The following is a 26,077-nucleotide window of genomic DNA, read 5'->3' on the forward strand; positions in this document are numbered from 1 at the left end:
ATAACAGAAAACGCTGTAATTAAAGCAATTACAACGTAATAGGATGACCAAGTCTAGGGACCTATTACGATAAATAATTCAAAAGAAGCTTCTCGTTACGTCACTTTATGGGAAAAGTTTTGATAATGTTCCAAGAAAATATTTATTATTAACATAAAATGCATTAAACTGCGAAAACAAATGACTTGTATTGTTGTCAGAAAACATTTCATTGCTACTATGATGAAATTTAATCCAAAGTACATGACAAATGAAATAAATAAAGTGCACATCCTTGATGATTTTATTTTAATCATTTCCTTTTAAAATGTGAGACATTCAACAATAACCTGAGTAGATATATAAAAGCCATTTATTTATTATATAAAAGATAAATAATATATAAATATAGAACAGGAAGTCAATCGGTAAATCATCATCTAGTCTGTCTTGGATTTTTTATTCATTGAGTTGTCATCAACACCATCACAATCCAGGTTCCTTTTGGATGATGGTTCCTTAGAACCATTATCGATAAGGTTTTTGAATAGATTGTTTTTGAAGTCCTCATATCTCTTTTTGTCATTGAGTAAGCTACCTGGTATCGTTTGCACATGCTCCTCTACTATTTGAGTATCATCCTTTATACTGTCCACTATAACTTTTGGTTCTGTTTTTACTTCTCCATAGTTATTTAATTCAGCCTGTTTACTACTAGAGGTATTGCACTTCAGTATTTCCCTTAAAACCATGGTAGCATATGAAGACGCCCTTAACGTAAAACTTAATATCACTGCCTTGTATTTTCCATCTAAAAAAGTAAGTCTCCTCAGAACATTACCTTCAATTAGTGAAATGCGAGATTCTTACTTTCAACGCTTTCTGGTTCTTTAATTTTTTTCAGTTCATCTAAATCAGATAGTATTAAATTATCAGTCGGATCATTATAATACATTATTTTTGATTCTAAGTCTTCTGGTTTGCCTAATAATTTTCTATAAGTACCACTTAAATTATAAGTCCTGAAGGATAGTAATAGTTAATATATATAGTGCTTTACAACATAAAACTTTGCATACTTTACAGATTGTTTTGGCATTTCCAATTGAAGACCATGTTCTTCAATTGCTTCTTTATAATACTGCTTCAAGTATTCAGGATAAATAACATTATATCCTGGTAATGGTAATAAAATATCATAAATGCTATAATCTCCTAATTCATTAGCTGTTAATGCCTTAACAGTTGGCTTAGTCCCTTCTTTATCAGTTTCTTTTGTTGTTTCATCTAAAAATAGTTAAACAAAGAAAAATTGATTTTTATACATAGTTTTATCTACCTGTGTCCAAATCTTCATTATTGTCCAAAATAGTTTCTTCCAGAGAACTATCAACATACACTAGGTCACCCTCCACTGGCTTCATACCGAATTCTTTAAGTCTACGTGATGCTATTTTATTCCATATTAAACTTTGGAAAGCATGAGTATACATCAATCTGGTATTCCTAGGAATCTAAAAAAATAGTATTAATAATTCTTTCAAATAACACTAAATCCTGTTGCTAACATTTTCTAAAGCTGTCACATAGTTGTTTTTACCAGACTTTACTAAGCCTTGCAACAATTTAAATTCTAAATATTCCTGACTATTTTCACATAATTTTAGAGCAGCTGCCGCATCACCTGTATCTGCATATTTCTGTTTTGCTTTAGTTATATCCAATTCTGGATCGTCACCTGATTTTACTTTTAAAATCTGATCAATTGCCTGGAAATTATCATTGGTGAAACACTTAATGTGTTTAAAATACATAATTACCTCTTTCCATTGCCCAAGCAACAATTTAATACCTATTAAAAATGTTGGAACTTCCTTTTCGTTTCCAAATCTTTGCAGTCCATAGTAATTTATAAAACCGTTATTTTTAATTTGTTCTACACTTTTCATAATCAAGTCATCATCTGCCTTTACATTCCTCAAAGCAATTCTGAACCTGTTTCCTTTTAAATCTCCTATGGATAAACTCTTATCTTTAAATTCTAGATTTCCAATTTTCAAATTTCTAACATGTCTAGCTACATTCAATAATTTATATGGTTGTACTTTTTGAATGCAGAACCACTGAGAAGTCTTTGCTCTCCTGTCCTTTACTCCAGCATATGTTATTTTATTAGGCATTCTTAATGCCTGACTGATCTTCAAAGATGCCTCCATGGTATCCATCATTTCCTTGTACACAATGAAATACACATATTCACACACTCCTGAAGGCCATTGAAATCTTGGTTTTTCTGAAAGATATAAATAGTAATAAAGGAAACACTAAGAAACAAACCAATTTTACCATCCTTGGTAAGTCTTTTAAATTCTATTACTGTTTTCTCATCTTTAGTTATAGTTGACGGAATAATTTTTTGGCCAAAATAACTTTTAATACACTCATGTATTGTACGCCTGTCATCCTTAGTAAAATTTTCTGCATTTAGAATTATCGGTTCTCCCTGAGAACTTTCAGCCAGCTTCTTTACAGCCTCCCAAATTTCTTGAGGTATATTTTCAGCGGGACTCTTTTCAGTGTCTTTGGGTGAAAATTTCTGAAGCTTCACACAGAAGTCTTTAGGTATAGTAGTATCAGTTAATTTGGCCATTTTACCTTCTAAGTTTATTTCACTAACTTGAAAGTCTGAAAATCTGGCTTTTATAATTCCCTCATATCCTTCCAAATCGCTAATATATTCGGAAATGCCCACCTCCTCTTCGGTGAGTTGGTCTTTATGTCGGTACTCTTGTTTCCCACGTTTTGGCTTTACATCTCTGTTAAAAAACTTCGGCCCCCTATTGAAGCCTTTTTTGTTATTTCGTTTATTAAACCGAGACATATCTACTTTAGTAAGATTATACTCATCAATAAGACTGGAGTAATCTTTAAGAATGTGTTATAGTAAAGTACTAACCCAATTTAAGGTTATGTTTTATGTGTAACTTAGGGATACCAAAAAATATCGAGGGAAATCTTAATCGATATTTTTTAAAAAACTTTATGGTCACTATTAATTTTTGTATAGCTTTGAAATTATTAATTACTTGTTTGATAGAAAGAATGATCAAATCAATTGCATAAATAATATATTATCTCGTTCACAACTTATTTCTAACTTTCTCTACTAGCATAGTATTGACAGTTGCATAACCTTAGTTAATTTTAAATAATTTACTAGAATTAATCCTTATTATGACTGTTAAAATAATTAAGGTCCATTGCAATAATGAAATTATTTGCACGCCCCTGATAAAAAACTTAATGTTTGTTCTAAATGTACTTTCTTAAGATGGTATTATAAAAAATGTATATTTGCTGCTTGTGTATGTTTTTTATTTGAAACAGAATATAAAGAACAGAGTTTTGGATATATTGTGATTTGAAACAATTTATTCGGCATTTATCGTAAATTTAATCAAAAATATATTGCATTTTTTTTATACCGTTTTGACTCCATTTTTCAAGTAACTATGGCTTATGTCGTTTTATTAATATAATTTTATGCAGATGTCTGTAATATAGTTAGTTATTTGTAAATACATATTCCTTTAATGTTTGGTTATAGATTTCTGTTTCATTTTGTCCTATATTACAGTTTTCTATGACATATATTTTTTTTAAGTTTCTTATCAATTCCTGAGAGGGCACCACATAGATGTTACAAATAGGCATTCTATATAGATTTCAGTAATATTGGTTTGATATTAGTCTGTTAGTATAGTATTTTTGATAGAGATGGAACCTCCAGAAAATAATTTTTTATATTAAATTTTTTTATTTATGTGTTGAATGATAAAGGAATTAGTTTTAAACAAAGTGGTTATTTAGTTGCTTTAGTGATGATATAGGTAAGGTAAATTAATTCGTCAATTTTTGTATAAATTTGAAATAATTTACTTGAAATCAATAACATTTTTAAAAATCTTTGCTTTATTATGTCACAACTATATGATATAAACACGACAAATATAAACATACAAATATAAATATATACATCTATAAACAATATTAACGTATAACTATTATTTACAATAACTGTTTATATAATATAAAAAAATCAGTTGCAATACATGGAGAATATTTATAAAATATATAGTTTTTTTTTTGGAAGGCAAATTGTGGAGTTATTTTTAATCGTTTTTTTAAATATATGTAGTTCTACTTAATATTAGTTTATATTAGTTTTTAGTAGTATAACGACATCAAACATTGAATATGATGGCTAATCTATGAAGATTAAATAAACATTCAGATTTATTAGTTAAATATGACATATGATATATGACGTTTCCACAAAGTATTTTAAAATTAGCCGTTTTAAATATTAGCGTATATATGTCATTTTTAGAAATAATCTACGATCTCCAAAGAGAATAATAATTTGGCACTTCTTTCTAATTCTGAAATACTTTGTATCGCATCGGATAAATATTGATACATTTAGGCTTTACATTAACATACAGATGCTGTTGTTTCAAACCAATCGTGCGAATAAAGGAATAAATAATGTTTTTTTTTTATAATAATAACTTCCTAAAGGCACGGATATTAATGCGTGGTCATTTATATCGATTTTAAAGCTGATTTTTATGTTTGTTTTATTTTTATTTTGACAGACCGATGTAGAATGATGTGATTATATTTTGACAGGACTGGAAAATTCGACATTTTCGACTTTAATTCTTCAGTATACGAAAGACGTCGAGCTTTTAAGGCCCGTAGAAGATTTATGGAGATAAATATGAAGCTGCGATGACAGTTATAAGGCGTCTCTTACAATTCACAGTAGGCTAGGTTTTTGGCCCCCTGGAAATTTAGATATTTTGGTTTTTAATTCCAATGATAGGAGCTATGCAATAAAAATACAGCGTGTATATTTAGTTGTATACCGAAAATAAGTCGGGAAAAATTAAGATATTCTGTTAAACGGTTTTAAATGAGCTTTTATCGAATATTAACGAATAAATGTCGTATTATTTCACGAAATAATCAAACACGTGCGATATTAAATGAGTGAAATATTATATTCTAAGACAAAATTTAATAATATAGGTCAGTCAAGTTTATGAGTATTTTGTTTAAGAAAATTTCATATATGGTCGTTTTATATAAATTCTGTATTGCAACTATAATATATTAACACGCAACATAATACGTTAATGCCATATAGATTAGGTATCTATATCATGTCAGACGTTTTCCTTTGTCCTTCTTTCCAATCACGGGTCGTACTATTATCATTTTCAATTTTATAAATTCATATTTTATGCATTAATAAGATAAAGAACTAATGATATCTGCGTTTTATTAATTAAAAAATGGTTTTGGTGATTATGTTATGACGATATTTATATAGAATAGGATCTGTATAGTTATTTTTATGTTAATGTAGTTTTTAAGCGGGCTTGGTTGGCGCAGTGTTCAAGACGACAGGATGGTTGGATACTGTTGCGATAATTGCGGGTTCGAATCCTGCCATGGATGTACTTTATGTTTGTGATTGTAATTGTAAATGTCTTTATAGGCAACAGTGGAAAATCCGAACAGGAATAACCCCCCGGTCATGTCATTAATTTGGCTGGATAAGAACGTATGTCTTATGGGATGGTCTCTAAGTTAGTCACTGGCCAATCGGTAGGCTTAATGCTGAGCACCGTGGTTCGGACTGTTTAATTGGTATAAAGGAGACTTGTTAAATATATATAAATTTTTAAGTGATAATATTTTAAGGTATAAGGATTTTGTTTTCTATTCCTATGCAATGCAATTTCTACTTCTAAATGGTAAATAAAAAAATTAAATTAGATAACTGTTAATTTGTTGTTGTTATAGTGTTATACTTGTTGATGATTGTATAGCAATTAAGATTTTGTTTAATTACCACGGATAGTCAAAACGTCCCTAAAAAACTACAACTTAGAACTAAATCAAGTCAGTCAATTTAGCAAAAAATATTTAATTTAAAGACCTTTTTTATCGGTAGCCATGGTAGGTACATTTTCTAAAATTTACCCCATTGTCAAGACCAATTTTTGAAATATGGGTTAACAAAGAGTGTTAATACCTTATGGTAACTGGCGTAAATACGTAACTGGCGTGTAAACGTAAATCTTAATATAATCGAGCTTGAGCTAGATAAAGATTTCCCTGACTTATTGTAGTATTATATCTAGAATATTAAAATACGAGAAGTCTTTAAAAGTAGTTCTGTGAAGATTAAGTGACCAATATATAGTTTATCTTGAAGGTATACTCACATCGAATGACTTTCTCATGTTCAAAACAATGTTGCATGAATAGTTACACAACCATTAGGAAAGAAGAGATTGTACTGGACCAAGTATAATATTTCAGTAGTTTCACTAACCCTAAACATTTGTTTAACTTGGTGTTGATTATTTGTACTGATATTTTTTAATAGATCAAACACAGATATTTTAGTTCTATTTAAAGATGATATAAGGCGATGAAAAAGTTCCGTTACCATTTTGATTGCGCGCCAAGATCATCCATAATAAAATTTGGACGTCTACACAACACAACTGTTAAAGCGAAACTTAACTAAACGTCACATAACCAGGATGGCGCGCAATCGAAATATAAAAAATATTTGTTTTTGTTTTGCTCAGAACAATATTTATAGATTCATTACGAAGAAATATATAGATGTTCATAACTTAACGCACAATTCTTAGTAAGCAATACCCTTTGTAAGCAACCACCTATCAACTCGATAAAGTCCGTTTTCGTTTTAGATTTTGCTGATACACATTACTAACAGATTCCTTCGTCTACTTCTGCGCTTGGAATTTGACCTCGCGGTCCTTCTTACTCCCTTTCAGCGATCGAGTCCTTTGCGGGGTGTGCACTTCGGGAATCTTGTAGTTCACGATCGAGGAATTCTGTTGGATGAATGGCGATGTGGTGGGAAATTGGCTAGCTACGATTGGCACCCAGCTTTGTTGCTGATTATTTTGCAGTTTTCCTATCGATCCGACTGAAACACAAACGTTATCTTAAATAATAAGTAAATATAGATTTTAATAAAGTCACTGTAGTACGACCGTTAAACTGCGGTAACATGTGAGTCAATAAACCCCGCCATTTTTCTAAACATAACCTAGTAATAATGACCTAACTAAAAACCAAACCACGCCATTAATAAAAAGTATGTTTAAACATTGTTTTTCAATTCAGAGTATACTGATGACTGATGGTGATATATTATATGAAGTTTTTGGTTCGAGTAAATGAAAAAATATAGAACAAATAAATACAGAAAAAATGGAGAAATAAATAGATCATAGACAATAAGCAACAGGATTGAGCATTTATCAACATAACATCATTTATAATTGCAACATAACATGATTAATATTTGCATTATAACCATTTTGTCATTTGTTCATGTGTTTCGTATATTTATATATGTTTTTAACGATATTACATAAGAATATTGGACGAAGAAATATATATCATATGTTTTTCAAAATTGGGTTGCTTTATCATCAAAATTTGCGAATAATTATTCTGATTCTAACTTTATTTCAGTCAAGTTTACTGTTTTGAATCGACTTTGAAGATTTGGGAACAAATAAACGAAAATCAGGTTTGATGAATACGATACAATTCATATACTGAGTCATGGAGTTTAGTTCTTAAACCCAATGATAATTGATTCATTGTGCTGACACAATTATCAATTTTAAAACGATTTTGAACAAACAAGTAGCGTTCTCATAATTTCATAAGTTATGATTCACAAGTTCTATTGTAACATTAAAAAAAATTTTGCCAGTTAAAATTGTTAATTTAAAGTTTACAAGGCTTTTAGCGAAAGAACAAATGAATGGATGAACAAAATTGCTTATTAGACATAATGGTTTTATGCTGAAAATACTGTTTTTGAAAAAAATATTATGGAGGCTTTACAGCAAAGAAATCATTTTTTATTGTCTAGTAGATTGACGATTGTTGATGATAAACTCTATTCTTTTCATATTTTCAAGGATTAGCTCATCAAGTATATGTTCTTAAGAGGATTTTTCCAAATTTAAATTATTTTCGGAGATATAGTTGTTTTAGTAACGTTAAATGCTAGTACCTTTAAATGCATTTTTCTCGAAATGACTTTTTTAGAAACGGATTTACTAGAAATTTAATATTCTCTATATATTCTTCTATTAAAGTTTAAAAGGTAAAATAAACTTATATAGGTCTACACATTAGTTTTAAAAGGTTTTTTCAAAATTTGAAGCCTTATTGTGAAAAATAGGTACAATATATTTTATTTCAAATATTGTCCATCGATAATCGCTATTTTTTCCCATCATTCGGGCCATTTACGGATTTTATCTCGAAAGAACGATGTATCTTGTGTGATGTGTAGGCTACTTGACACTAGGTGTGAATCGCTACTTAGACAGGTCTCGACTGATATGTCGAAACAAGTAGTAATCAGAAGGAGCAGGGTTTGGATAATAGGACGGGTGGGGTAGAACTTCCCATTTTAATGTTTCCAAGTATGTTGTCGCTTTTGCAACATGTGGTCGAGCGTTGTCATGCTGAAGCATAACATTGTTGTGTTTTTGCTTATATTCCGGTTATTTTTCACACAGTGCTCGACTTATACGTATTAATCGTAGTCGATTCCCATTGTTGGTTTCATTGGGCTATGGCAGCCCATAGTATGCTACACTAGGCTGATTCCATCAAATACAGATCATTAGCCTGGAACCATGGATATTTGGATTTGCCCTCAATGTTGATGCATGATCAGGTGGTCCCCATGTTTTTGTTTGCTTTGTATTATCGTATCGTTATATATATCGTTTCAGTGTCTCTTGGTTACAATTCATACGGCCCAAAATATCCAAGACTTTGGATCATACCCATTTTTTTTTCAAGCAATAGGGAATAGTTTCCTGAATTACTTCCAATAATCGAGCATATTTGTATTGCGTTTTGCATGGATCATCTTTGATTAATGCCTCCTAATCTTTGTTTTAAAATTTTGTTGGTTGTCACTTTCAAAAGGTCAAGACCAATACTCACATGATCAAGTCGACAGAACATGATTGTCATTAGATTTATACAGCATTCGATGAAGACATTTTTTGTTCACAGTTCGAGTGAAGCTTTAACATGATGCGAAATATGCTCGATGCGATATCATACACAGTAATATAATCTGCTGTAAACCCTTTAAAATGAATTTATCGCTATATAAGCTCTTTCAAAGGGTTTTAACTATACGAGAAGCTAAATATAGAAGAAGAAAGATGTTCTTAGATGGCAAAATAAATCAGGGTCGATATAAAAAAAGGATGGAGACGTCATAGAGAGAGATTGAACGTATATTTGCATAAAATCCTTAAGGGCGCTGTTGATATTTTTGTTGTAGAAAAATATATAGGAGCCGGTGACGGGGCAGAAATTTCCTTTTAGCCTCAGGACCGACCGTATTCATCATCCTCGCCGTCAAGAAAAGACAGGGAACCGCACTCTTTCCCGTCATCGATCGCGGAACAACAGCCAGAAATACCAAAGAGTTATTCTGTTTACGTCTCGCGACTCGGTTTTTTTTGTCTTCCTAAATACCGGGACTAATTCCTTCAATAACGGCTTCGCGACCGAATTAATTTCCTTGTGTTCGTATGCAAAATTCTGTGGGCGAAATTTAAATTTTAAATGAGGTTTCCATGTCGGGGCCTCCCGGGGCAAAGGTCAAAGCCTAGGGGGTGGCGGCAATATTCGGAAAGGGTATCGAATGCGCGAACTGTGTGAATTTATTAGCTATAAAAATTATGTTATCGAGAACTAAGCGATATCTAATTATTCAGCAATGAAACTTGCTGGCAATACAATACCATTCCGTAAAAATAAAACGTTTTTCAAATAAAATTTCGATTCAGAAACGTTATATGTCGGCTTGGTGGTGCAGTGGTAAAGGCGACAGGACGGTCCACCTACTGTTGCGATAGTCGCGGGTTCAAATCCTACTGGGATATGGTCGTAAATGTATGTTGGTGATTGTTTAAAATTTGTGATTTGGAAGGAAAATGATCTCAGTCAGGCTGGGTAAAACCTGATGTTTTCTGGAATTATTTCTAAGTTGGTCACTCGGCAGCCGGTAGGCTTAATGCCGAGGCCCGTGGTTCGGAGCCCACGTTAAACTGTAGGTCCAGTCCAGATGAACCCATAGTTGGTAAAAGGAGACTTTGAAATGTATATATAAAGAAAGATATATGATAAAACGTTATTTATCAACAAATGCTCCCATTTTTTATATTAACATCAGATAATTAAACTAGGACTGGGATGAACTTTATTTCAAGTACTTTCATGTATCGTGATCAGCGATATCTATCGGTAAAATGCGAATTATTTCCAGTTTTGGTTTTGGAAAATCATCAAACGAAATAAAAGCCTATAGACCTATATCAGTGCTACCAGTAATAACCAAGGTACTTAAAAAACTCCGGTTGAAAAGAAGAAAATCGATTATAGAGAGAAAGAAAACTTAATACTTACAAACAGTTCGGATTTACGAGAAAATATTTAACACAATAAAAGATGTAATTCAAAAAAAGCATATGAATGTAAAGAAGTATGTTCAGTTTATTATCTTAGAGATAACACAAACTTTCGATAAAGTATGACATGACGGCCTTGTTCATAAACAACAGAAAATATTACCGAAACAGCACACTGAACTATTAAAATCTTTAATTTCGTCCAGAATATTTAGAGTCAAACAAGAGGAAGCCTATTCTACAATAGACGAAACTAAAGCAGGTGCACTTGGAGGAAGTGTTTTGGGACCAATTCTTTACCTACTCTATACATGTGGTATAGTACTAATGGAAAATATCACGATAGCTACATTTGCTGATGACAGTGTGATTCTTGCTGTCGGACTCAATAGAGAAGAAGCCACACAAATATTACAACAGGCAAGTGACAATACAAATAGTTGAACACAAATCTGGAAAATGAAAATTAACGAAAGTAAATCTGTCCTTGTGCAGACCGCATAAACACTAATTACATTAAATAATACTATCATTCCATATAGCAACAACGCTGAGTATCTCAGAATTAATGTTGATGCAGAATATCATGAATATATAGAATATGATATTCATATATGAATATATATGAATATCAGAATATATGATGGAAGGAACAAATATTCAGAGTGTATGTTAGAGATGCTAATCAAGCAACGCTAAAAGTGTATTATCGAAAATCATTACTCTTGCTGTTTGATCTAAATAAATATGCTACCGAAACTTATAAAACGATATCAGAAAGTTGTAGTGTTGGTGTTCCATCATATCCAAATGACGGTTTTTGTTTTAATTATTTAAAAGTGGTGATTTTGATGTCGATTAACAAAAAAGTTCGAAGATAATAAATTGCAAGGCTGATTCATAAAGAATCAGTCGTTGATGTTCATAAGATTGCTGTTTTTTTGTTCTTCATAATCATTTCATTATTTGTAATCAAGATCATTAGATAAAGAGGAACTAGCAAACAATTTGAATGTGTAGAGTTCGAGTACCAGATGAAAGAACAGATTACTCGGATATTTTACTCTTTCTGATTTCCTGGTTAACAAATGTGCTTTTATCTTATATGTCAAATACGAATAACGATTATCTACTAGTGATCTTTTTTCCTAATCATAACAGTAATGGTTAAGGTCCTAATAAAATGGTTTTTTTTAACTGTTTAGTGCAGGTGTGTAAGTAAATAACAGCGATCTCTTTATAATGCTTGCATTGATACATCGATAGGCTGTCTTTAATCGTAAAATGTGAAAGCTACCAATATGTTTTTATCAAGAGTTATAATGAAAAATTGTGTGTTAAAGTTTTGTCACGCAATTATGTACTTATATCTGAGAAGTGTAGAAACATGTCGTTTATCAAAATTCAGTTTCAGATTCTGTCAGTGCTGAAATGTCTGGTAATGAATTATTATTTATAGTTATAAATGTTGTGGGAGACTGAGGACTATCCTGTCTTGTGATAACCTCAATTGTTACACCAATATATCGTAGATGTCTATGTCAAAATAAAAATCAAAATCATATATCAGACATCTATACCCTGAAAAAAATCACGTTTCTTTACGAAATGAGGTTGTAAATTACAAATAAGTTTCAGCTTTTCTTAATATAATAAACCATTTATTATCCTAACAAATCTGTATATCTCTGGTAATAGTTCTTCAATGAAGCCATGTTTTAGTGTCCATAGAACATTTTAGTTAAGGTCACGTCATCCATTTATCCAGCCAAAACTTGTTACGTTTTGATGACGAAAATACCGGGACTGCCAGGATATAGATGAGCAACAAGTTCAGAGATGCAGATTACAATGGTTTGGCCATGTCTGTCAAATGAATGGTGAACGAATTCGTCACAGACTTCTGTAGCGAAATCGGCTTTTTGGGTGGAAGACACAGCGGGCCACTCAAAAAAAGACACAAATCAAGATCATCGAAAACGATCTAAAAAATTGGAGACTGACATTGTCTAAGGCCAGAACAGTTGAAGCTGATCCACCAAACCAAATGTAGTAGAATTTAGTTAAGAATTTTCAAAAGTCCTAGGGCCCCAACAGCAGCATATTTGTTAAGGAGTACACATAGATGGATTAATGATGATGATAATGATGATGATAAAGATGAGCTTCGCCTTAGCCAATCAATCAGTCATCATACATACTGTTTATTTTATTTAATCAAACTAAGATACGCCTAAGTAACGCGTAGATAAATACAACTATTAATTAACAATAACAGGTCAATTGAAAAGTCCTCGGCCTACTAAATTTGAGACATATACTTGTAGAATTATTAAACTACAATCTGTGTAAGACTGTTTTAAAGTTATTTTATTGAAGGTTTTCCTATTGTTTAACAGGTCAATTGAGTCCCCGGCCTACTATAGTAAAACGCATTTTTTTCGCAATTATTTTATTACTCAACATAATTCCCTTCAAAGGTGATACACTGATTATGGCAAACCTACAACTTTTTGATACCATCTTTGTAGTGCGATTTGTCCTTTACTTCAAAATAGGCCTCAGTTTCGATCTCTCACCTCTTCATTCGACGAAAATTTCTTCCCAGTGAGCATTCTTTTGAGATCTAAGAACAGGAAATAGTCGCTAGGGGTCAGATTTGGAGAATACGGTGGATGAGGAAGCAATTCGAAGCCCAATTAATGGATTTTTGACACGATACACTGTCTTGGTTAAGCAGCACTTTCTTTTTCTTCAAATGCGTTTTTCGGCGATTTTGTCCTTCAAACGGTCCGATAACGTTATGTAATAGTCGCTGTTGATGGTTCTTCATTTTTCGAGATAGTCAATGAAAATTATTCCATGGGCGTTCCCAATATAAAGACGCCATAAACTTGACAGCCGACTGTTGCGTTTTCCCACGCGTTGGAGTGGGTTCATCGTGTGCAGTCCACTCGGATGACTGTCGATTGGACTCCAGAGTGAATTGATGGAGTCAAGTTTCATCCATTGTCACATATCGATGCAAAAACTCGGGTTTATTACGCTTGATCATCTTCAAACACTGCTCCGAATCATCAACTCGTCGTTGTTTTAGGTCAAGTGTCTACTATTTCATTCAGTTTCAGTTTACGGTCATTCAAAATAATTTTGTGGATTTTGTGGAAAATTTCTTTCGAGCGAACATTCTTTTGAGATCTAAGAACAGGAAATAGTCGCGGGCGGGCAGATCTGGAGAATACGGTGGATAGGGAAGCAATTCGAAGCCCAATTCATGGATTTTTGACACGGTACATTGTCTTGCTTAAACAGCACTTTCTTTTTCTTCAAATGCGGCTGTTTTTCGGCGATTTCGTCCTTCAAACGGTCCAATAACGTTATGTAATAGTCGCTGTTAATGGTTCTTCATTTTTCAAGGTAGTCTATGAAAATTATTTCATGGGCGTTCCCAATATAAAGACACCATAAACTTGACAGCCGACTGTTGCGTTTTCCCACGCGTTGGAGTGGGTTCATCGTGTGCAGTCCACTCGGATGACTGTCGATTGGACTTCGGAGTGAATTGATGGAGCCAAGTTTCATCCATTGTCACATATCGATGCAAAAACTCGGGTTTATTACGCTTGATCATCTTCAAGCACTGCTCCGAATCATCAACTCATCGTTGTTTTTGGTTAGTGTCCACTATTTCATTCAGTTTCAGTTTACGGTCATTCAAAATAATTTTGTGGATTTTGTGGAAAATTTCTTTCGAGCGAACATTCTTTTGAGATCTAAGAACAGGAAATAGTCGCGGGCGGGCAGATCTGGAGAATACGGTGGATGGGGAAGCAATTCGAAGCCCAATTCATGGATTTTTGACACGGTACATTGTCTTGCTTAAACAGCACTTTCTTTTTCTTCAAATGCGGCAGTTTTTCGGCGATTTCGTCCTTCAAACGGTCCAATAACGTTATGTAATAGTCGCTGTTAATGGTTCTTCATTTTTCAAGGTAGTCTATGAAAATTATTTCATGGGCGTTCCCAATATAAAGACACCATAAACTTGACAGCCGACTGTTGCGTTTTCCCACGCGTTGGAGTGGGTTCATCGTGTGCAGTCCACTCGGATGACTGTCGATTGGACTTCGGAGTGAATTGATGGAGCCATGTTTCATCCATTATCACATATCGATGCAGAAACTCGAGTTTATTACGCTTGATCATCTTCAAGCACTGCTCCGAATCATCAACTCGTCGTTGTTTTAGGTCAAGTGTCTACTATTTCATTCAGTTTCAGTTTACGGTCATTCAAAATAATTTTGTGGATTTTTTTAATGTTTTCGTTTGGGCGTCCATTGTGTTCACTGTCTTTGATGCTCATTTCACCACGTCTAAACTTGGTATACCAATCCTTGATAGTTGATTTTCCTGGGGCATTGTCTGGACACTCGGCATCAAGTCAAGTTTTTGCTTTACTGTATTTTTTCCCTTCAAAAAGCAATATTTTATCAACACGCGAAATTTCTTTTTATCAATTTTTTTCTCAATAACAAAAATTGTTTCACTCAAAATGCTATAATTCACAAACTAATGATCCGACAGCTATCAAATTTAAACACGCATTTTTTGAGGGTTCAGACTAACTTAAAAACATATAAATTTAATTCTAGGAGGTCGGGGCTTTTCAATTGATCTGTTATAACAAAATTTTCAGTACTTACGACTGGTGGGACTAAACGCGCTACTATTCTTTAAAGCCGATTTGTAGGCCTGCGACCTCACCAAACCCGTCGTTCCGGTATTGACAGCGTCCAGCGACATGCTTCGATTATGGGTCTTCGCCCATATCTCGTTCCTTTTTCCTCGATTTCGTTCATCGCTGATGTCGCTCAGATGCTCGTTGAGGGCGTACAGTTTTTGCGTTATATCTTTACCTGAAAATCAATTATTTTCTATACAGGGAACTACAGGGACATAACCTCTCGTACCTATAATCGAATCCAGAACGGTCTTGAGCATAGGCCGATGTCTCAAAACTCTTTCCAGTTTCATTCGCGACCAGCACAGGTAGGTGCTGTCTTCTTCCGCGGTGATTGTCACTTGGAAAACGTCGTCCGATTGCTCGTGGTTCGCTTCCCATTCGGGCGAGTCCACGAACTGATGCTGATTGATGAAATGTAGATGGGTGTCGTCACACGTCACACGTAACCTGGAATCAATTCATTAGCGATGAAATTAAGTAAGTTTTGGGTTGAAACTGCTCACCTTCCTTTGAGCAATATGGATAGTCTTTCGTCAGCCGGACTGATGTCCTCGACAGCGTAAATATCACCACATTCTAAAGTCATAACTTTAGCTTCTTTGACTAATTCTTTAAAATGTTTCTTACTGACTTTAAGAGGTTTAAAAACCTGAAAATGTCATGTAAAATGTTAACGTTAAATAATAATGATCGGTGTATCAAAACTAAGTTTATATTTGTGTAGCTGGCTGATGAGTTTTGGTCACTATCAAGCGTTTTTGCCACTTAAATTCCTTGGACATCACGTATTCCTTTCATTTCAAAATGAACGAACGAAGAAATTGTGAGGAATGTTGCTTAGTGTGTTTGTGTTCTGAAACTTTCAACGTATTTAAGATCCATTTTTTATCACCAACAGTTCATTCACTATATGACAAGGATTATATGGGTAAAAAATTAGAGAAAATTTTAAAGACAAAATTAAAAAAAACGATTTTCTTGTTCACTGTGAAATGACTAAGACCAATGAAATAAAAAAAATTATGTTAATATTTCATCATCTTTGGTGTCATATCTCTATCTCTTTTAGGTCCTGACTGAAACTGCCTCCCTCGGCTTTTTACTCGCATCTTCTAAGTTAATTAAATAAATCAAGATGGTTGTACAAGAATTGCTCGTCACACAGCTAATAATTTGGACGTGCCTTAGCATCTATAAGTTTATAGTGTTTGCACATTAGCCAAAAACTTAGTCAAAACTCCTTTAGAGGCTATCTGAGTATTCTTTCCTCCATACTCATTGTTATTTCGAAGTTGAAATCGAATAATTTATGAACAAATCTAATGATAATCTCTTTCAATCATTGTCAGCTTCTCATGAATATTCTTCATCAAAGTTCAGCACTAAATGATCAGTATAGAAACTGAATATTGCTGTTGTGGCAATTTCTTATTAATTAAATAATAATTAATTTCATTTAAATGGTAATATAGAAAATTTGTAAATCATATTTATTTATATATTAAGGAAATATGAATTATTAGAAATTAAATTAAATAGTGAATTGATGAATAAAAATACAGATATTATCATTATTATCGTAATTCCTTCATAGTGGACATTTGTTTTAATTATTTTAAGAGTTTGGGCTTAGTATGTCAATGTATATATGTCATAGAGAAGAATTGGCAGAACCTGCATTTTAAATTAGTTTTTTAGCTTAGATTGTAATATATTTTTCCATCAGCTCTTTTCTAGAAACGTTTTAGCTATTGTACTTTCATTTGCTCAAAACTAAAACTATTTCTTTTCAGCCACCTCTCTTCGTAATACGAAGTAAAAAGTTCCAAAAGTCTTAGGATCTGTACTAACATTATACTTGGGGATATATCTGTTCAATATCTCTTGTTATACTATTTTAAATACATCAATGAATAATATGAATGAATAATTCCCTCCATCATTCAGCAATTCTTGCTTAAACAGTGTTTTCCAATTATATGTACAGCTGTAACAACTTACGGTCACAGTATTCCAGTAGATCTCTCTTTCTAAAATCTGTTTTTGCCTAACTTTGGCGTGGTGACTTAATTTGCGATCAGATATCATGTTGTAGGTGATGATTTCAACGAATCTAAGGAGATGGAAGGTTGAATAGAGGATCTTCTATAAGATTCGAGTATTAAGCTCGAAGCCATGCCAGCTCGTGCCAGGTTATTTAATTTGAATTTAATATAACGGAATATATCTCTATACTGTTCACCAGTTCGTTAGTGTTAATGTGGTAAGTTCTTGAAGATCATTGTGCCGGTTTATTAGTGGACATAAATATTACGAATATTAATTATTAATTACTTTGCGTTATTTTGCTGCCATAAAGGTATAATTTGAGTGCTTGACTAGGTTAATTCTTATATTTAGTCGAATGTCAAATAAGTGTTAGGACAAATGGACAAATGACATAATTTAACAAATAATCCATAAATATTAAATAACTTACTTTCCGTGATTTTTCTAGATTTTCCTATTCTCAATTATTATAGTTTGTCCATGCCATTTACCACAAAATGATTGGTTCAAACAAAACCCATAAAATTCGTAATTTAGTCGACGTAAACGAAAAAAAAATTAATGATATATAATATATATATTGTATGCTTTAATAAAATTCAGCGATTTATTTTAATATGAAAAACTAATAGTCCGAAACTGTAGGGCCGAAAACTTTTTATCAGCTAACAGGATTTTCGGCCCTCACAATGATCATTTAACAAATTATATAGACAATTATGTACACGCCCATCGAATAAATAAGTTTCGAGCGGTGGATTAGAATGGTTTCGTGACAACGCAAATATATCGCGAAAACAGTTAATTCTTAATGGTCACATATTCATCAAATGGCCATTTGTTTTTTTCTCTCGTTTATCGGGCACGTTATTATTTTGTTATGATTGTTATTTTTTATTCCTAAGTTTTTTGCTTACTTTTCGAAGGAATAAAATGAACGTTATATTGAATTGAAATTATTGTGTCAGAATTACTTATTATTATTTGGCATTCTTAAATAAAAATAACTGTTGCGATTGCCGCGGGTTCGAATCCTGCTTGGCCATGGTCGTAAATTTATGTTTGTGATTGTTTAATATTTGTGATTGTTCTGGACAAGAGTGTAAATTCCGACAAGGGAAATGATTCCAGTCACGCCAGTAACCAGGCTGGGTAAGACCGGATGTCTTCTGGGATGATTTCTAAAGTTGGTCACTCGCCAGTCGATAGGCTTAATGCTGAGGACCGTGGTTCGGAGCCCACGTTAAACTTTAGGCTCAGTCCAGATAAACCCATAGTTGGTAAAAGGAGACTATAAAATATATTTAAAAAAAAATAAAAATAAAATTAAAATAAATAATAAATAATACAAAGTACTTTACTTTTCAGTATAATGTCTTTCAACTTTAAATACATTTAATTGAATTTTGCAACAACATTTTTTTCATAATTTATTCTCCAATTTACATTTACAGTACTGTTTTTTGCTTTCAAAATATATTGTGTTATTTCCTTGTAAAATCGTTTTCCTTTCTTTTGAGGACGAGGATGAAATATCGTTTTCCCTTGAAGAAGTTTCCGGTTCTTGTTTAAAAACAGATATGTTAGGCCATATAAAAATCCCATATTATTTGAATTAACCATGTGTGGTGTGTGTGATTCAGCATTGTTCTTGTCCGGTATCTATACAATTATATACATAGGACTTTTGAATACATAAAAATATGATGTTTTTATTAAAAACTTGTTTTTAAGTTATTACCAAAAATGGGTAATAATCTCAAAATGTATTTTGATTTCAAAAGTGACTACACTATAAGATGATTTGTATCAACATTTCTATAGAGTCTAATTGCATTGCTTTTCAAGAATATGCTTAATAAAATAGCATAATGTTTTAGAGGTTAATTTATTTAAAGAAGTATACAAATCAAGGTGTTGTGGCATAAGGCTACTTAACCAAGATAGTTTGGAGTTTTGTTTTGGATCTTTTAGAAATCACGTCAAAATATACGTGCCTTAGCAATTATGTTAAAAAACGAAGTTAGGTTGACATTTTTGTTTATAATTTGTTATGGCTAACACTGGGTACACACCCTTATGAACTGCCTCAAAATTATTTTGTTATATTGTAATATATACCTTATTATTATTATAAGAAATATTTTGTATATACTTTACTCCATTCCATATTATAAATATTTACATATGTATATAAAATATGTATAATTATAAACCTGTATGTATTTATATATATATATATATATATATATATATATATATATATATATTGTTTCTATATATACTTTTTATGTTTTTATTGAAATGAAGTTAATCTGGTCTAGTTCGCTTCAATTTCATTCAAGTTTGGTTCAATCAATCATTCTTCTGGCACTGCCTGCGTGTTCTCTAGTAGATCTATTGCTTATATCTTGGACAATTTAATAAATAGATTTGATTTCGACATAATCGTTGATTATGTAGCGATAAACATTAGTAATTAATGGAAGAACTGTCATCGTTGAATTACTAGTTGGTTTGATGTTTTAGTGCACCCTCATATTTGAATCCCGTAAGCCCAAATAGGCTTTATAATAGATTGATAAACCGATATCTTTAATTTTAAGTCATGTTGGGAGTATCTTTCGACCAACCAGTGATTTTGAATCTCTGTCTCTTGTCTAACGTGATATGTTGATAATGAGTGTTAATAATGAATGTTCTTTGTTGATTCATGATGATTCTAAGGAGTTTTGGATGAGTATTTTGAGTCAATTATGAAGTTGAATCTATCACTCGACTCTATAAATATAATATATGTATGAGATGTTAAGAATATTTTATATGGAAAGGTATATTAAAAATTGTACAACATAGTGTAGTGTAGATAATCAGTGATACTTGAATATGTTTAAACATAATATACCTGAGTTATACCACATTATTTTGAAATTTAAAGGGAAAAAACCTAATACCAACACCAGTTTGGGAGTTTATTAACAAGCAATTAATTAACAATTAACACAATAGTGTGTACTGGGAAGTGTACTGGGGCCAATGCTTTATCTACTCTACATTTGTGATATACCACAAATGGAGAATACTACGATGGCTACATTTGCTGATGATACTGCGATTATAGCTGTTGGAGAAAATAGTGAAGAAGCCTCACGAAAATTACAACAGGTAAGTAACAATAAAAGTAATTGGACACAATCTTGGAAAATAAAAGTTAACAAAAGTATCTGTGCATGTGCAGATCACCTACAATCAGACCGTACAAGCACCTATAACATTAAATAATACTATCATTCCATATAGCAACACCGCTAAATATCTCGGAAAGAATCTTGATGCAAAACTTCGTTGGAAAAACATATAAAGAAGAAAAGGAAATAACTGGAATTGAAATATAGGAAAATGTACTGGCTAATTGGAAGAAAATCACAATTATCAGTACATAATAAATTGCTATTATATAAGCAAATACTGAAACTTATATGCATATACGGAGTTCAATTATGGGGATATACTGCAAAGAGTAACATAAACAAAATACACATTTTTCATAACAAAGTCCTGAGAGGTATCGTGGACACTTCCAAATATTATAGGACCGACTAACTACATCGAGACCTTCAGATACCCACGGTAATTCAGGAAGTCAAGATAATTGCAAGGGGGCATGAGGAAAGACTCCATTCTCATGAGAATATTGAAGTATTGCAGCTTTTGGATACTACCAAAATAGGACACAGACTTAAAAGAATCAAACCATCTGATCTTATGTAGTGTTGTGTAGTGAGGTTCATATAATAAAAAATACAGCAGTGGCATGTATAAACATTATCTAACCAGAGACTGAGATAGGGCCGATGGGTCCTACTAGTTATATACCTAGATTCAAGTTATCATAAAGACAAATTGTAGGTTAGTCGGAAACGACTAACCTACAATTAAAATATAATTTTAATACCTGAATAATCAAAGTCTCAATCAACCCTGTCTGTTAAGGCAATTTGTGCCGTAAGGAAACTTTTGCAATGGCTAATATTTGGCAACGCCCTTTTTCTACCTATATAAGAAACTTGGTCATCTGTTCTTACCTTAATATAAAGTTCGGTCAGTTCCAAGGTTAACGTAGGAGGGAGAAACCTCCACGTTAGCAAGGCAGTATGCGTACAATTTAATATGACTATTATTGAATTCCAAAGTAGGATATCAGGGGCGCAGACTTCGACGCCACCCCATATGGCCAAGAAAAAGTAACCAAAAGACAACAGGGCCCTGCAAATAGAAATAGGGTTAGCGAAATTAAATCTCATTAATTCTGACGACATTCTGTTGAACAACATGACGTGTATAGGAAATGTTAATATCCTCTTTTTATATATATATATATATATATATATATATATATATATATATATATATATATATATATATATATATATATATATATATGTTGTATACTGTTGCCGTTTTTATATATGGTTGTGTTATCTCAAAATAATAAATTACAAGAATTTTTGCCTCAGAGTGTTTTCTGCGCTAAAATTTAAATTCATTAAAAATTAAAGGTTAAAATTAAAGTATAGCTATATTTTTTTTACTATTTTTCATATGATTTCAGTCAATAAAAAATATATATGGTTAAAGTCAAGGATTGCGAAATAAATATTGGGATATTAGCCAAGTTTGGACATTGATTTTAAAATTATTCGAACTATTTTCTCTAATAATTGTTAATTTTTCTTTGAAGCCTTTCTCGATAGGGATTTTAAGGGAATCACAATGATATTTGATAAAAATAGGATGGTAGATAGGTAAATATTACGAATACTGTGTCTACATTTATAGATTAAACAGTAGGATTCGTGTGATTTCTAAGTGTATGTCCCAGATGATTATGTGTCATTAGAAGATCTGCCACAAACTTTTAACAATTATTGCAGACTTTATGAGTTTCCTGTTAATATTATTGCGTAGCAGACAAGTTTTCTGAGATTTTCTTAAATTGCAAGATCATTGTGTTCATGTTTCCATAACTGAATATTACAGTTTTGTAATTTTAATGCTTCTTACATTTTATGTTACCATTATTTTAACACGCATACATTTCTCTTACTTTTCTTAGCTTTATTTTGTCAATATTTGTAAATATTACTTCGTGTAATTGTCATACTAACTGGCCCTTCATTTAGTAAATAACAACAAGTGTATATTATCAGTATATATATAAGTGTATATTTTTTTAAATTAAAATACCACTGGGTCAGGTTGTTGCACTACGGTTATGTTTTCCTTGTTAATAAATCAAGAAGGTTAAATTCTTTGGTTAAATAAGGTATAGTGCCATCTTTACAAATAATAAAATTTTCATAACTCTCGCTATTTTGCTTTGAATTTATTAGAATTGAACAAGTTATCAAGAAAAAAAGATAGCTTGACTTTGGATTTCTAATCCAAAAGTATCTCAAAAGACATACGACCATCAGGGGAGAACTAAAGTTGGAACATATACATTCAGACATGAAATATTTTATTTCGGGAACAGTGAAGGAACACTTAGGAAACCATTCCAAAGCCTGTGTATAATTGACACTTTAATAACAATTTCGCTATTTTAATTTCTTTATTTTATTTTTATTATTATTTGATATTATATATTATTTGATTATTTTTATTTATATTTTATTTTAATTTTTATTTCTGTAAATGAAGTGATTATTTGTAAAATAACAAGTCAGTTGGAAAGTCCCCGGCCTGACACATAGATGGCACAACTAGAATTAAATTGATATGTTTTTAGTTAGCAATAATCCTCAAAAAATGCGTGTACGAATTTGACAGCTGTTTGATCATTAGTTTGTGAATTATAACATTTTGAGTGAAGCAGCTTTTATTAATCTGAAAAAAATGGATAAACAGGAACTTCGCGTGTTGATAAAAGATTGCTTTTTGAAGGGAAAAATATACAGTTGAAGCAGAAACTTGTTTTGATGCCGAGTTTCCGAACACTGCCCCCGGAAAATCAACCATCAAGGATGATATGTTAAGTTTAGACATGGTGAAATGAGCACCGAAGACGGTGAACGCAGTGGACGCCCAAAAGAGGTTGTTTCCGACGAAAACAATAAAAAAATTCACAAAATGATTTTGAATCACCATAAATTGAAACTGAATGAAAAATCAGATACTCTAAAGATATCAACTAAACGTGTACATCATATTATTCACGAATATTTGGGTACGAGAAATCTCTGTGCAAAGTGGGTGCCGTGCGAGCTCACTTTTGACCAAAAACAAAAACGAGTTGATGATTCGGAACAGTGTTTGACGATGATCAAGCGTAATAAATCCGAGTTTTTGCATCGATATGTGACAATGGATGAAACATGGTCCAATAGACAGTCATCCGAGTGAATTGCACCGCTCCAAAACGTGGGAAAACGCAACAGTCGGCTGGCAAGATTATGGCGTCTATATTTTGGGATGGGCATGGAATAATTTTCACTAACTACCTTGAAAAAGGAAGGATCATCAACAGCGACCGTTTAAAGTACGAAATCGCCGAAAAATAGCCGAAAAATAGCCGCATTTGAAGAAAAAGGAAGTGCTTCTTCACCAAGACAATGCACTGTTTCACAAGTCAGTGAAAACTATGGCAAAAATCCATGAATTGGACTTCGAATTGCTTCCTCATCCATCGTATTCTCCAGATCTGACCGCGAGCCACTATTTCCTGTTCTCAGATCTCAAAAGTATGCTCGCTGAGTAGACATTTTAGTCGAATGAAGAGGTGATCGCCAAAACTGAGGCCTATTTTGAAACAAAGGACAAATCGTACTACAAAAATGTTATCGAAAATTGGGAGAGTCGCTATAATCAGTGTATCACCCTTGAAGGGAATTATGTTGAATAAAATAATAATTTCGCCAAAAAATGTGTTTTACTATGGTAGGCCGGGGACTTTTCAATTGATTTGTTATATTCAAATACATTAAAATACCTTCTGTTTTATCAACAAATTATTATCGTTTGTAATAAGAAAATTTAACCCTGTGGTAATTTATTTACTTTTTGAAAATTTAAAAGATTTCTTATATTTAAATGAGAATAATCTACGAACTTATGGAAGAGTTTTCTTACTACGTTTTATATATTATTTATAGAATGTTATTACGTCGAAATAATATCCTATTGGTTTTGGTCTAGCCCTAAAAATCAATCAGACGGATCTGCGGGATACGGATTTTAATTAACCCGGTGCAAAAACCGGCATAGTGACGCCCGTTATCGATTGCTCTTACCTAACTAATAGAACACTTTGTTTGAAGCTACCGGGAACTAAAAAGGCGGCCGCGAAAAAGAAGTTGGCGGTCTGGAAAAGGCTGTGTTGCGCTGGTGTCCATTCTTTGCACATCGACCACGTGGAATCGTCGATAGTTCCTGAAATAAAAATAATCACAATTAGCAAAATGTTGATGCAAAGATTCGTTGACGACAAAATCATTTATATTCCTTTTTCCCTTAACAATAGATGAAAATTTGCTGGTATTTTTAAAAATCTCTCTGAAATTTGAGAGATATGTAATTTCGGTTTTTCTTAATGTATATCGTAAGATCTTTATTAAGCTGCCGCTATATGCAACCATTATATTGACATACATATTTAATGCCTGTTTGAAGCTGAAGCATGTTCCGGTTTAGCTGTTCCAATGTTTTACCGTTGCCCAAATAATTATGCTTAAAAAACCTGAAAAACCGGCAGGACAAGTCAGATCTTACAGGCCTGTTTCGCTACTATCTGCAATCTAAAATTTTTTAAAGTAACTGCTGCGAGAACCTATTGAGCCATTTATAGAGATACCAGAAATATCAATTCGGATTTCGAAATCACCATTCAACAATCGACCAAGCAGTAAGACTTACGGGTAAGAGCAGTTGTTGAAAAGAAATTTGAAGGAAACTGGACGTCTCACAAGCTTTTGACGGGGTGCAGCATTTGGGACTAAATGAGAAAATTGCAGCTCTAGCAAAAATAACAAATCTTTTCGAAAGATATATCGTGTGGTCGAAAGAAATGTTTAGATTTTAGCATAGTTCTAGGTAGTATCTTGGGACAACGATAAAAGAAACGGTTCTTGGAACATTTGCAGATGACACAGTTATCATGTTGCATGACAAAAGATGTATATCTATGTAAGCCTGTAAAAAAAGTACAAGTGTCAGTCAACAAGATCTACAAATGGACTAAAAACTGGAAAATACAGCTTAATTGGTTCAAATTTGTCTATGTTAATTTTGCGCTGCTGCGAAATAACAAAAACCTAATTGTAACACTTGGCGGATTCCTCAAGCAGAATCAGCTAAATACCTCGGCATCCATCTTGATGGTATGTTAAATTGGAAAAATCATGTTAAACAGTGTAGTACTATCGGGTTATCGATCAATCATAAATCGAATTTGTACCTATGGGGTGCAAATGTGGGGTTGCAAAACATCAAACCTACTAGTAATCCATCGCTGTCCAACCAACGAAGAGCTACACGATGACCCCGAAATTAAATGGATTTACGAAGTTATTCAAGATTTCACTTTAAAAGATGAAATAAAGTTACTGAGTGAAACAATCCATAGAACTTATGTACTGTATAAGTGTTATTCTTAATTTTAGCTTAAGCAGTTTAATTTTGGAAATGCTTGTATGATGATGATGATAGTGATGTATTAAACTTGATTGTC

At 32.5% G+C, this 26,077-nt stretch overlaps 2 protein-coding genes across 4 annotated transcripts in view; both read right to left on the reverse strand.

Annotated features, from left to right (window-relative positions):
• Window positions 1-267: 267 nt before the first annotated feature.
• Pus7 (Pseudouridine synthase 7) lies at window positions 268-3,146 on the reverse strand. Of its 3 annotated transcripts, XM_076415266.1 has the most exons (8): window positions 2,635-3,146; window positions 2,326-2,595; window positions 1,800-2,272; window positions 1,548-1,748; window positions 1,319-1,493; window positions 1,059-1,266; window positions 850-1,001; window positions 268-790 (listed from the first exon to the last, which is right to left on the reverse strand). In XM_076415266.1, the coding sequence occupies exons 1-8, from the start codon at window positions 2,858-2,860 to the stop codon at window positions 420-422; spliced, it is 2,076 nt and encodes a 691-aa protein (XP_076271381.1). In that variant the 5' UTR covers window positions 2,861-3,146; the 3' UTR covers window positions 268-419. The 3 variants fall into 3 exon arrangements, with proteins under 3 accessions (XP_076271381.1, XP_076271379.1, XP_076271380.1); XM_076415264.1 differs by having other exon boundaries at window positions 2,326-3,144; XM_076415265.1 differs by having other exon boundaries at window positions 1,059-1,251; window positions 2,326-2,958.
• A 941-nt stretch (window positions 3,147-4,087) lies between these two features.
• Window positions 4,088-26,077, reverse strand: part of LOC143202200 (popeye domain-containing protein 1-B) — a 43,452-nt gene continuing 21,462 nt past the window's right edge. Inside the window, exons 3-8 of the mRNA XM_076413524.1 lie at window positions 24,642-24,780; window positions 21,435-21,615; window positions 15,804-15,949; window positions 15,527-15,747; window positions 15,260-15,472; window positions 4,088-7,018 (exon numbers count right to left, since the gene is read on the reverse strand). Of these exons, the coding sequence (XP_076269639.1) occupies window positions 6,813-7,018; window positions 15,260-15,472; window positions 15,527-15,747; window positions 15,804-15,949; window positions 21,435-21,615; window positions 24,642-24,780 (1,106 nt within the window). The 3' untranslated portion in view covers window positions 4,088-6,812. The remainder of the gene's footprint in view (window positions 7,019-15,259; window positions 15,473-15,526; window positions 15,748-15,803; window positions 15,950-21,434; window positions 21,616-24,641; window positions 24,781-26,077) is intronic.

The sequence above is a fragment of the Rhynchophorus ferrugineus genome, unplaced genomic scaffold (genome assembly GCF_030347505.1).
Source record: "Rhynchophorus ferrugineus isolate W39M unplaced genomic scaffold, kcgeb_rfMv2 rfM9, whole genome shotgun sequence".
NCBI classification, from domain to species: Eukaryota; Metazoa; Arthropoda; class Insecta; order Coleoptera; family Curculionidae; genus Rhynchophorus; species Rhynchophorus ferrugineus.

Excerpts from the sequence above, each read along its gene's own strand:
- Pus7 (XM_076415264.1), bottom strand. The coding sequence starts at position 2,860 with ATGTCTCGGTTTAATAAACGAAATAACAAAAAAGGCTTCAATAGGGGG. Across the intron at positions 2,273-2,325 it reads TAAAAGACTTACCAAGGATG|AAAAACCAAGATTTCAATGG; the intron begins GTAAAATTGGTT and ends TATATCTTTCAG. Across the intron at positions 1,267-1,318 it reads TAATGAAGATTTGGACACAG|ATGAAACAACAAAAGAAACT; the intron begins GTAGATAAAACT and ends AACTATTTTTAG.